Source organism: Manacus vitellinus, unplaced genomic scaffold (assembly GCF_001715985.3).
Source record: "Manacus vitellinus isolate BGI_N305 unplaced genomic scaffold, ASM171598v3 scaffold_34_pilon, whole genome shotgun sequence".
Taxonomy (NCBI): Eukaryota; Metazoa; Chordata; class Aves; order Passeriformes; family Pipridae; genus Manacus; species Manacus vitellinus.
The window spans coordinates 2879234-2892776 of record NW_021940488.1 but is presented as its reverse complement, the minus strand read 5'-3'; the positions used below and the strand labels follow the sequence as shown (position 1 = coordinate 2892776).

Below are 13543 nucleotides of genomic sequence, written 5' to 3'. Positions count from 1 at the left end.
TCCGCCAACTCCAAGAAAGTCAGAAAAATGAAAAGCTTCCCCCCCTCCCTTCTACAAAATAACAATCTCAAGAGGATTAGGATGGTTGCCAAATGGAGAAATCACTTCAAATTGCTCCCAGTGACTCAACTGACCACAGTGCTGTCAACGCCCAGAGAACAGCACTGTTGTGGTATAACAAAGTCCAATCATATCCAATAAAACTTCCACACCAATATACTGAGATATTATTCTCAAGCAGAAACAGGGTGTGCATTTCCAAGCACTCAAAGGCACAAGCAAAGGGAACATCTGAATAAACTTAAGTTCAAGTCAATTATGAATCCTCTGAGATGCGTCGATTCTGAATTTCAAAGGACAAAGTAAGGACTGTAGCTCTGCACCTGCTTTCCAATCCAAACCACTGTGCAGTTGGAACATGCACATGTCCCTCTGCATCATGCATCTTGCCAGCAGATATCCCAACCCACTTACAGAATCACAGAATCATCAAGGTTGCCAGTTCCTCAAAATCCACTTAATTAAATACGGCAATTTATTGTATGTCTCTTCTTTTACTTTTGCTTCACAGTAAGACTGGTAAACAGTACACTTAAATTAAAATGATCTTTGGCACCCCCTTAGTCCAACAGGAACCAAGGTCACTGAATTAGACTAAAGTAAACATAAATATATCAAATTTGACCATTTCAATCAAGGACTTCTTGATTGAAAGGATTTTCAAACTGCTGAAAAACAAACAAGAAATCCGTAACAGTCCATACTGCCTTGGCTCATCCTGGGAGAGAGACTGCTTCTTGACTCTCAGAACTGCACCTACACTTCTGTTGAAACTTTCAGAAACTAAAAAAAGCAGATCAAAGCTTTAAACAGTCTTATCTTCAGGATTATATTACAATGCAATCTACTTTATTGCTGCGCTCTGTGGCTTAGCAGTTTGTGTTGTTTAGCAGGGTAACTGTTTCAGAGATAAGCTTTAATTTCTTTAGTACTCAAGAAAGTGAAACATTAAACCAGACTGAAGTTCCTTCTCCAAAGACTAAGCTAAGCAGCAAAATCAAGGTAAGGATTTGCAGATTTCAAATGACCCTGTATCTAGCCCCTAGTGCACTGCAAGCTCTATTGCTGCAGCTCTGTGACAACCACCAGACCAACCCTCTAACACTCCATAAAACAAAAATTCTATGACATGGCTACACAATGTGATAAATCAATCTACAAACATCAAACCCACTTGTGCATTATGAAAAAGACAAGATTTTCGTTTGCTAAACAACAGCGAAAAAGAATCTTTATCTTAGAAACCAGCATGTGAGGCTGGCCACTCCTGAGCATGGCCACTCCTGAACCTCCAGCTGTAAAACCATGGCAGAAACACAGGGAACAGCAAAACCAGAAGCAGCTGGGACTCTGCATTTGAGATGTTGGGTCCATACCCTTTTTCCGTGGAACAGAAGTTTAGCAAATGACCCAGGAAAACTAAATTTCAGGTCAGATAACCACTACAAGGATACTGCATTACATCAAATTTCTCAGTCTTTCATTCACCTGTCAATTCTCCTCTGTCCTTCTTCCTGTCACCACTCTGCCCAAAAACACCAACCTCATTCACATTTCTCTATTTTCATCTGCCTTTTCTCTATTTTCACCCGCCTTTTCTCTCATTTTCTGCACAGGTTCTGGTATTTCCAATATATTTGCTCTCCACTTACATTTCTACCACTGTCGAAAATTAAATCATGGAGCCACATTTGCATCTCTGATTAACATATGTCCTGTTCTTCATTATAGGCTTGATTTGACATCTGTCTTCTACAACTAATAACATCAAATTTTTTTGCCCTTTAAATTGCTCATGTTGTCTTTGCCTATTGCCAGAGAAAGTTTGCTGGGGAAATTCAGGGATTAAGAGGATGTGTTCTTCTGAAAGCACACAGGAAAAAGTGACAGAAAGAGGTAGTGCCTTCAGAAACACCTAGAAAGCTTCTCTTCACAGGCTGTTCAAAGATCATAGCAGATGCATCCTCTGGTCACTGTCCTAAGAAGTAGTCCTGCCCTCCCCTTACACATTTCCCACATCAGCACTTCAGCTCATCTGGTCCCTGCTGAGCATGCCAGAGAGGGAAACTCACCCTTTTCCTGTTTGTTTGAGGGGGTTGGCTTTGTGCCATTTCAGCTCCCTAAACCTCCTTTCTGCAAGATCAGACATATGCTAAAACTTGGCAGAGAAGAAATAAGGAGGAAGAGAAGAAAACTGATTTTTTTTTTCTGCAGCAGCACATACCACTTAAGCTCAATACTTGTGCTAAACTGTTCTTCGATTTGGTAAGAACTTCTAAAATTAGGTCATATCTGACCATCTCAGATCCTGCTACAGATCTTAAGCTACAACAGCTCAAGATGTTTAAGCTGAAAGTCTGCAAAAACAGGAACATTCAGGAACTTCAAACATGGCTGAATAAGGGAGACTCCTCAGTCCTCTGTGTTGCTCCAAACCAGAGTGGTGCTCTTGTATGGAACACTTCGATTAGAGGAATGAAATCGTGATAGGAACACATCACACCACTACTCAACAGAGTGGCTCTGATCCATACTGGCTCCAAAATATTAAAACACACCTTCCAGACATCAGCAAGTAATTGCTTATTGCCATATCCACTGATGTGCTCTCAGCAATAGCTTAAAATTAGTTTCTGTGACAATCTCCTCTAAAATATTAAAAAATATACATATATTAACTTACATGGTATTACAAGTTTAATAAGATCAGTCTAATTAAATCCTCTTAAATTCCTTGTTTAGAAGCATAAATGTAATTCCTGCCTCTTGAATGATTCCTTCTAATTTTTTTTTGCTCTTTGATGGAGTGTACAGACTTGCCAAGCTGTGTGGGAACTTGGACAAGCAACGTTAGCTGCAACACTTCACAGATGTTTGAAGCAACACTCATCAAAATCAATTTTTTTTAATGTCTGTAATTGGCTCAAACAAGGAAGAGCAAAAAAATACTGAAGGATCTTGATACTGCCTCACAAAAATACCTCAGAAGCTGAATTTACAAGAAAGCCATTTATTGACCACAACTCTCTTCCCAGGTCAACTGGAAGTGAGTAATGAATGGACAAATCAGGTGTTTAACCTAATTACCACTGTTTCTCAAGAAAACCTGTGACTCAAGATAAAACTCAAATAAAACAAATTGTGTTGGCTTATATTCCAATGGAAACATTGTGTGGTTTCTTCACACAGCTGGACATCTTGAATATCAGTGGACATCTTGAATACCATTACATTCCCATGGGATCAGTGCTCTTCTGACCTACAATGGTATTTATAGAAAGAAACTATGCTGGCAAAATATATTGTATCAGACAATATTTCCTCATATTCACGTTTCAATATTCAGACCTGAGCAGAAGAAAAAAAATTAAACGTGGTATTGTCATTAGTGTACAAGGAATTTTTTGTTTTTTCTGTTAATAAATGCAACAGCTACTGGCACACACAAAGTACAAAGTTGATTTTTTAAGAGATATTTTGATGCATCTTCTAAACACCACCGCTTCTAGTAGAAGTTCCTGTCTTAGCTCAAGAGGAGGACACTTTTCCCTTTCCCTAACAAGGACTCATTCTAAGGCCTCATAACAATTTGGAACAGTCTTAGGGACCTTAAATCCAATGCTGGTTTTAGTCTCAACATTAAGCCAGATGCCTCAAGAGCTCTGAAAAAATAAAATCTAAAAATCTAAAATCCTCATCTTTCAAACTTTTTTGTTAGCAATTTACAATAACACCCCTTCAGTAAAAATCTCACCCTACTCAAGTAAAAAAAAATAATTAACATCTAAAATTCTGTTTAAACTATTAAAAAGATGCTCTCTCTCTCTCTCTCTATATATATATATATATATGTGGAAAAAAAGGTGGATAAAACCATCAGTAATTGGACAGATATTCAGAAACCTCTCCAAAATTATAATTAATCCACAACCATCTAGAACAATTTTCTGTAAGGAGTACACATCTATAAAAAAAGATTATCAGTGGGATTTTTTTATTAGCCAGAGGCATACAGTATTTGGAAGATTAAAGCAGGCACTCAATACAGTGCTACATAATAATTTTAATTGGATAAAAGCTAACTGGATGATAATGCTGCCGTATGAATTAGAAATCAGAAAGCAGTGGTATCTGCTTTGGAAAAAATGAAATGCCCCAGAAATCAGGAAATATTTCCCCCATCCAACCTTGGGGCATTGCCCTGCTACGAATTCAAGGAATCATCACCTTCCTGACAGCTTCAAAGCTACGTAACGAGAGAAACTGTCTTCCCCTTTTCTACTTTTGCTTGCAGAACTGACAACTGAAACTCTGCATAATGCCTTTTTCCTTGCCAAGGGACCTCTGAACATGAGCCTGTTCTATGCAACCCATCACTGCCTGTGACTACAAGCTTTGTATGCACTGTTACAGGGAAATAATCACAGCTATAGCCAGCATTTTAATTTCAATATCTTCCAAAGTAGATGGACAAGGGTGAAATGGGAAAGAAAAAAAAAGAAACCTGTCTCCATCAATAAAAGAAAAAAACAAACCAGAAGACAGTAACATTAAGACCACAAGAAAAAGCAAGATAGAATATAATAACAAGATAAGGTAATAACAAGATATAGCACACAAAAGTTATAATGCTATCCATAAGGGATGGGGATGATCCAAAAAATACAGAATGCTACACAAAGCATACTACCTGTTCATATATATACAATCATGTGCAGAAAGGGATGAAACAAACACTCAGAACTACTCAACACCTAAATCCTGCAGGCAGCCTTCCAGCTCTCAGGAGCACCATTCCCACCAAGGCATCACACTTGCACCCATCCATCTGCAGAGGTACACCAGCAAATGCTGGGGCTGTGGTTTTGGCCTTGAATTGGACTCAAGTCTCATGTCTGACATTGCCAGGGTGTAATTCCTTCATTATTACACCTCTTGTCCATTTGCTGCTAACATCTCTCCAAGAGCCAGTGCTAGCACAGCAGTTGGATCAAGGAACTGGTCTACCTCTGAAAATTCCCTCTAAGAATAAAAACTGCATCACAGTGGAAAGTGTCAGGAGTTCAAGAGGATCCAGAATGATCTTTAACAGAAGTGGGATAATTCTGTGCCAGAGAGAAGTGTCCATGAAACTATGCTCCGAAAAGGTAGATGAAAATAACCATAGAATGGTCTGGGTTGGAAGGGACCTTAAAGATCATCTCATTCCAACACCCCTGCCATTGGCTGGGACACCTTTCACTAGACTAGGTTGCTCAGAGCTCCATCAAATCTGCCCTATCCTTCTAGGGACAGGGTAGCCACAACTTCTCTGGACAACCTGTTCAGTGCCTCACTACTCTCACAGCAAAGAATTTCTTCCTAATATCTAATTTAAACCTACTCTCTGTCAGTTTAAAGCCATTCCCCCTTGTCCTGTCACTACATGCCCTCGTAAATAGTCTCTCTTTCTTCCTCAAACGGGCTGAAACATAACAGCTCTATATTTATAACACATTTTTCTTTATTTAAGGTAACCTTCACACTTAATGCCTAGTATGTCTTAGGCTTATAATATTATTTATTAAGGGAACAGCTACTACCAGTCCATCTCAGTCACACAGTGCAAGACAGGAGATGTGCCTGTAAAGAAAATAGCAGACAATACACAGGAACTCTGTATGTAAGACAGAAAATGGACTGGTGACAGCAGCAGTAGAGGTCTGTTGTGTTGCCCCCACCAGGATACCTGTGCAGGAAAGGTAACACCTCCACAGACCACAGCCAACACTACACAGCACTCCCAGAAGGGCTTCAGCAAGGCCAAGAGCTGGATCAGTTGAGTTGTGCTCCCTTCTCTGGGGCATGCTGAGAATCAAGAGCAGGGCTGCCTGGCCCTTCTGCAACCTCAGGGAGAGAACCACAGGCACAGAGCAGAGCATGCTGATGAAAATGTAAAACATTTCCCCAATCATGTGCTAAATGGTTGTCTGTTAGTTCAACTATGAACCAGAAAAGGCAACAGGACTGCCCTGCATACAGGCATTGCATTCATATATTTTAGAGGACAGAATAAACTACCATACTCCTGGCATAAATGCCATGCTGGTGGAACCTGTCGATTAAGACGAGTCATTCATCTTGTCCATTACATCTGTGAAATTCAAAATTAATCTAGGGGAAAATGCAGCCTTGCAGCTTCATTAAACACTGTAGTACAGATCTACCTAAACATGTATTTATGTAGACAATCCTTGTTAATTTTCAACCTTTTTCCTCCCTCAGCCTCATTGCAGAAGCACTCTTCTTCCACAAGAAAAGCATGTTATTTCAAAAGGAGTTGGAAAATTGATCATAAAAGCAACAACATACTGAGATTCTGATGTTTTTCATTTCTTTTTGAGACATGCAAAAAAATTCTTTAGAGGGAAAAAATGAGAGGGGACCTTTTTATTATCACCAAAAAAAAGGCAGGCATCATCTTGCAACATATGCTCCAAGTTTTATTAGTCACTTGATTTGAAATAAATTTAAAGGGTAGACTACAGTTTGGGCTAAAAATCCCAGCCTTTTTTCTCAAGAAGGTGAGCATATTAAGGTTTAACTGCAGGATAAACATACCATCAGTAGTAGACTGATGAGACTGAAGCAGTGTCAGACAGAGGAAACTAATTCAACTTTTGCTGGGACCAAAAGGTAAGTAAAACCAAAGTCCTCAATAATCAGTGCAGAGTGCTAAGATACTGTTCACCCAAACTTTTCAGCATGACTGTACACATCTCAGAATATACCAATACTGATTTCTGTTAAAAATCTCATTTGTTCTTAAGGACAGTCTGTGCTGCCAAAAACCTGCATGTTTTCCATGATGTTTCACTAAACGGATCGTTTTCCTCAGAGCAAAATATATAGCTTTTTAGGCTGCTGAATTTAGAGTAGTTCAGGTTTAAAATTCATTTTCACCTTCAATACCATGGCTATTTCCTTTGAGAAACTAGAAACAGCACATTATGCAGCCTGGATAAAAACAATTCCTATTAGGAAGAAAATGACAAGGTAACATGGAGAGAAACCATTATCACAGCAGCAAGACCATTGTCATTGTCTCTCAAATTCTCAGAAAAAAAAAAGGCCGAACTCTTTTTCTCTTTTTAAAATTCTCATCATCCCTGGCAGTTGAACAAACCCTCTAAAAAATCTTCAGAAGCTCTCAACACGGACAAAGAGTAGAGAGGGAGGGAACTGCTGCCTGGAGTGGGTCCCAGGGCAAGAGGCACAGAAGGATTATCAGAGATGGTGGCAGGAGGGAGCCAAGTAAGTAAATAAAAAGAGATGGGCCAGTCATTTGGTAGCCCTTTTGCCCCATCTACCAAAGAGGAAACTTGAGTACTGCTTGCAGCTGGGGGTTATGGGGTGAAACAATGCCAAAACTTTAGTATGGTCACACCTCAGCTTGTACTGGCTAAGAAGAAGCTTTTGGGTTTCACCAGCAACTTACCTAAACACATGGCATAAACACAAGAGGTTTGAGAAAATGACAAGATAATAATTTTTGAAAGTATTATGATTAGAGGTTAGAAATATCAACACTGTTCTGTCAACAGTTATAATGAATTACCTGTTACCTGAATTTACCCTATTTTTTCTCCACGTAACACACAGGTATAGGTCAGAACATAGTAACATGCATTTACAATTTTGTTATTCCTGTGGAAGACTTTTGTAACTAACACACACTGAGCACAAGACGCTCACATACATATCTCAATGGTCTTTAAAAAGACAGTGGACGCATGTCAAGACTTTACAAAAGAAATCAAGCAGTCATGATGTGGTTTCAGAGATGCCGGGTGTAACACCTGCCAAAGCCAACATACACTTTGCATCTGCAAGTTATTCTAAGCATCTAAGCTGAAGTTTGCACAGTGAGCCAGGGGCTGATTACAAAGTGCAGTAGATCTCCAGGCTCCCAGGTTTACTCCATCCTCACAATATCCACACCTAGACTAGTTTTACTATAGTTCTGGTTTGGTCTTGGGAGAAAAGAAAAGCCAACAAACAGTTACATGCATACTTAAAACGGAAACTAAGAGGGGGAAAAAACATGCATTAGACAAAATTAACTTTTTGCCAGCTGTGAGTGTTGTTTCTACAATCCATTTTGGACAGTGAGTTCAGCACAGATGGCAAAATAATTTCAGTCCTTCAAGGAACTCATATAATGTATTCTAATTACTAGACATAAAACTCCGCATATCGTAGCTGCTCAAAATTGCTAATATAATAAAACATACACCAGTATCTTCCATCTGAACAGTCGTTCCCTTTAAACAGGGAATGGAGCACACCTAAATTAACTTCCTACTCTGCATATTGGTGTAGCTCTGAAAACACACTTAGCCAAAAGGTAGGCTGCAGGTCGGTTTTATAAATGCATTTTAGGACAACAAGAGCTAACTGGCCTCCAAAAATCACCTTCCTTCGACAGTTACATGCTGTCCCAGGGCTTCCCCATGTTGGGGGGGGGCACCCAGCTCCTTCCAGAAAACAACACAAGGTGAAGTCCAGGAGCAGCAGTCCCCACCTGCTCTGGGACATCAGCTAATCACCCATCAGGGGCTGCTGGAAGCAGCTTTCCCCAGGGGCTAGTTATCCAATAATTGTGTATGGCAGGGTGTCCCCAACATTCCTGCAGAACAGCTGGCACTGCAGTGTCAGCAGCAGGACTCATCTGACTGATGGCTTGATGTGAAGTGTCAGCTACAACACCCACAACACTTTAAGGATTCCAGCACGTACACAGGTGTAAAACCACCCTTTTTACATCAATGTCACGTTGTTCTAGCACCTGCAGCACTTGTACCTGACAGCTGTTTGCAGCTCAGGCCCGTGTGGCTTTACTTTGGAGTAACAGGCACAATTAAACCAGTGGCACGCTAGCTAGCTTGACATTAAAAGAAACCACTAGTAAGCTGTAGTTCTCTAATGAGCACCTCATTCCACCCAAGAAAGCTTGATTTTGTGGTATTTAAAAAACAAGAAAGGCCACCAGCTTACATTGAACACGGGGGGAACGTGCAGATTTGAAGGCAGAGGGGATGGATGTACTGTGGTTCCAGAACTGCTTCCTGCCAGTTCAGGATCAGGGTGTAACTGAAGTCAAGGAAGCTGGAAGGCAGCATTTGAGTATCTTCCATTTCTTTTCAAATAAGCAATCTACAGTCTGAGCTTTTTTTAATCTTTTAACTATGTGATGTGTTGCCCAAATACAAATTCAGATAAGTTCCTGTGCTGCACTCAGCTCCCACTCAAAGGAAGCGAAGCAAAAACAAGCAACATAAATCTTTAAAACATGTAGGTGGTTCTGCTTATTGCCCGTTCCTCCCTTTCTGCCCTGCAATGCTCCTCTACTGCTACTTCCTGCATCGAGACTCCAAAATCCACCTACACTGACAGTGGACGGGGAAGAGGCAGCGATGGCAATCTCAGGGGAAACACAAAAGGCTCGCAGTAAATCCTCTCTGCAAGAGAAATACAAGTCCTCTGTACTCCATGCACCGTCCAGCCCTGTGCTCTGACCACCACTCGGGCATCTGGCCTTGCACTGTCAAGAAAATCTCTTCTGAAACAGCTAACAAAGAGGCAGAAGAATGCATCTATTTGTAAGTTCTCATGAAAGGGGAGGTGATAAGAGTTTTATTTTTAAAATACTTTCAAGGAAAAAAACAAAGCCAGAGAATACATGAAATATCAGTTTTGACTGACAGTGAGTGAAATTTCACAATAAAAATATGCTATTTTTTTATTATTTTAGAGCCAAGGAGCCACAGAGCAAAATTACTGTAGTTGCACATGGCACTTCCACCCATTTGTCTCTTTTTGGCATGTCCCTTCTGGTCTTTCCCTGCTGCAGGAAGAACTGAGTGCATGAGCTAATGGATTTAACGCAAGAGAGCATCTCCTCTTGCAACAGAGTCCTTATTACAATGCCTGGTACAGAACCACACAAGAGATCTGCAACAAAAACCAGGATGGACAGATTTCTCATTAGAGCTATAGGGGGAAAGAAACCAAACCTTCCCTTGCCTACTATCATTTCAGGGCTCTGTTTGGAGCTGGGTAAAAAAACCCAAACAACCAGCATCTCCACAGAACAGTACTAACAGCTGCTGCTACAGCAAGACAGGAGAACCAAAGGAGTTGCCACAGTGCCAGGGAATGTGAAGAGAGATTCAGTAAGAGTATCTGTCTGAATCATTAGCAGAGCATTTACACTCAGCCTGTACCAAGAAAAAAGCCCACTACAAGCAGCCATCCTTCTATTGGTGAAAAAACAGCATGAACAGGAGAGAAAAGAAAGGAAGGAAAAGATCATATTTGGCAAAAGCAACCAAAAAGGAGATTTTTACCTGCAAACTATTTCAACGCAAGAGGTATCACATCTCAGCCTTGCTGCCTAGTGCTTCCTGCTAATGGGAAAATGAAAATTTGTCCCATTCCCTGATAGCAAGCACTGTCTTGCAGCCAAGGTAAACAAGCAGAAGGGAAGGGAAAAACTCACTGTTAGCCCCAGGATACTAAGCCCCAGGATATCTGGAATATCAAGCACAACAACAAGGGGTTCCCCAAAACCGAGAAGCCAGTTTGAGTTGCATCTACTAGCAATTCTCTACAAATTCATTTCTTTGGTAAAAGTGGGTAATCTCATCCATCTCTTCCAATTCTCTTGTTGGGTCATGGACAAGTTTATCAACAGCAAAGCAGCAGAGCCCTTTCCTGGCCAGCGCCACAGTAGAATTGCTCAATTCAAGTTAATGAAAGCACACTGCTTAAACATGCACAAATAATTAACACAGTTTAATTACTATCTGGAAGATGCCCACCCCATTTTTAGGGAGTAGACCTGCCAGTGCTTTGCCTCATGACAGGGCAGAACCCCCTGCTAGAGAACCCCTTTTAACTGGAGCTAGAGACACTCTAAAATCATGACATGATCGTCTAATGCTAAGCTAATAAACTGTCAAGCACACAAATTAGGGCTTATCACCACAGTGGAGTTTAAATATTTAAAAACCCAAGTAACAGACCATCTCTCCTCTGTTTCAGCCAGGAGACAATTTCGTATTTGCAAAAAAAACCCCTCAGGTTAAAAGAAACCCAACACAGTCACTCAGAGCTTTCTCTGCTCCAACCAGGGCTCATATCTAAGCCAGACCAAGTTGCTGAGGCCCTTGCCCAGTTCAGCTCTCCCAGTCTCCAAGGACAGGGACTCCATAGCCTGACTAAGTACCTGTGCCATTGCATGGCCACTCTCCTTGGCAAAGAACTTTTTCCTTATGGAGTCAACATTTTTCCTATCATTTCCCTTTGTCATTTAAAAATCTATGGCTACTACATTCTGACTGCTTTTACTTTCCCCTTCACTTTACTTCTGAGAATTTTTTTTTTTAAAATGCCACTGAAAATTTCAAAATCACCCAATATTCAACAGACAGTTACAGCTCCAAGATCTTGTTCTGGAATCCTTCCCTGTCTGCAGCATTTGTGGCTGAATCCCCAACTTACTGAGCTATTCATTGCCTTAAAACCTCCCAAACCTTCTAATCTTACTCCTGTAAATTCACATATTTATTTCTGTGCCTTTAGACAAACATACTATTTCATGGATTTTCATTCACTGATGCTCTACTTCCATTTTCTTATCCCTTTCCTCACCCTCAATAACTTTAATATGCAAAAATCAACCTGATTAGATAAATCATAGGAGTCAACAGAAAACCAGAAGAAATCTTTGAAACTGTAATAGTAGGTTAGGTTTGGTAATTCTGTTAGTGGTAAACAAAAACATGAATTTTACAAAGCTTAATAAAGAGTCAAGGCTACTGGTGAAGAATCAGTTTCAATTGCCATTATAATATCCTTAAAATTAATATAAACCATAAAAATCATAAAGAATATAGACCAAATGCAATAAAAACTGAACAAAACACTGCAAGAAACAGAAGGAACAATCAGCAGGTGAAAGGACAGGACTGAAGATACAAAGAGAGCCAAGATCTGAAAAGTGAATTCTCTTGCTTTCTAAAGAAGCATTTTCAGAGGAACCGGTTTGACATTTAAGAAGCAAGACACCTACTACTATGGCAATATACAATAGCCCCTGCTTTAAAAACAACAAAAGACAGAGATGGTACAGGAAGATGTGAAGACTAAGGCAATTCAAACCGTGCCCTTTTGTTTCATGGCATGAAATAATGCATTTTCTTTTCAAATTGTCACACACTGGTACGAGGTTACCACGCTATCACAGCACAGAGACAAAACAAGATTAGATCCACAAGCTGTTCTTAGAACATAAGCAAGTGGGTAATAAGTTTCTGCTCTCAAATATGAAATCAGTCATTGTGACTTCATCTGTAGGGCAAGCTTTTTCTATTAAGAAACTCTGAATGGTTCAGTGTGCAGCAGAGGCCAATAACTCTGGACTGCCCCAGTGCATTTCAGTATCATGGTAGGATGACAGAAGACATGTTACAGCTGACTCTTTCAAGATCAGGCTAGAAAGAACAAGGGCATTTTCAATAATAAACTGTCACCTCAGCTTTACTCAAAATACTTTATAAGAAAGAAGCCCACTGCGCACAGACTATACAAAAATTATCCCCCAAGGGCAGAAGAAAGAGAGACAAAATTGTCCAACAACAGTCCCAGTGACTCCCACAGCAACCAATTTCTGAAGTTGTTTAAACAGGCGCTGGAGAGAACCTCTTTAGAAAGGGCAAAAAGGCAATGGAGCAGAAGAGGCGAAAAAAGAAAGGGAAGCTCCCTACAGACTGAGCTCTCCAGCACATGCCTGCGCTTAGGTTTTCAGAAGAAAAACCACTGCAGTGTTTCCCAAGGATGGCACTTACTTCCTGACAGTACTGGAGAATCCCTTCTTTCGTCCCAATGCAGGTCTTGGTGCCAGAGGGGTCCGATTCCCACTTGCCGTTCTGCACATTCATGTGCATGTTGAGTTTGCCACAGAACATGGCAATTTGAGGCTCTGCCAGCAACCCGGCATTTCCATCAGCAGGCACCTGGAAGGAGAAGGAAAAAAAGTTTTAACTTCACATCTGTCATTTCAGTCCATCCAAAGCAGGAAGAGCTCAAGCAAGACTGAAGCAAACTCTAGACTCAACCACCCATGGCAGGAAAGGCTGAAATTTTTGACTCAGGCAGATTTGAGAAATATAAGGTGGTGTCTTCATAGAAATCCAGATTACAATAGTGTAACACAGATTTTAAATCTGTAATCAAGCTATTTTGTGGCTCAAAACTGTCTTCTTACCCATGTGGGCTAAACACAGAATAATGAACACAGCTGGAGAACAATTATGGAAGTTTAATTTTTTAAACATACGTGGCGTACTGGGTGGGGAAGGGTCCATTAACAACTAAACTAAAAAAGTAACAAGTTTTCCCCAGGAGTTTCATAAAAACTCCACAGTGTGTCTTTTTTCAA

The 13543-nt window shown here is 40.4% G+C and overlaps 1 protein-coding gene across 3 annotated transcripts in view; it reads right to left on the bottom strand.

The window, feature by feature from the left end:
* Window positions 1-13118, bottom strand: part of APP (amyloid beta precursor protein) — a 161682-nt gene extending 148564 nt beyond the window's left edge. For all 3 annotated transcript variants that reach the window (XM_008924902.3, XM_018076935.2, XM_018076936.2), the window contains exon 1: window positions 12951-13118. In XM_008924902.3, coding sequence (XP_008923150.1) covers window positions 12951-13070 — 120 coding nt within the window. In that variant the 5' untranslated portion in view covers window positions 13071-13118. The remainder of the gene's footprint in view (window positions 1-12950) is intronic.
* Window positions 13119-13543: the final 425 nt, after the last annotated feature.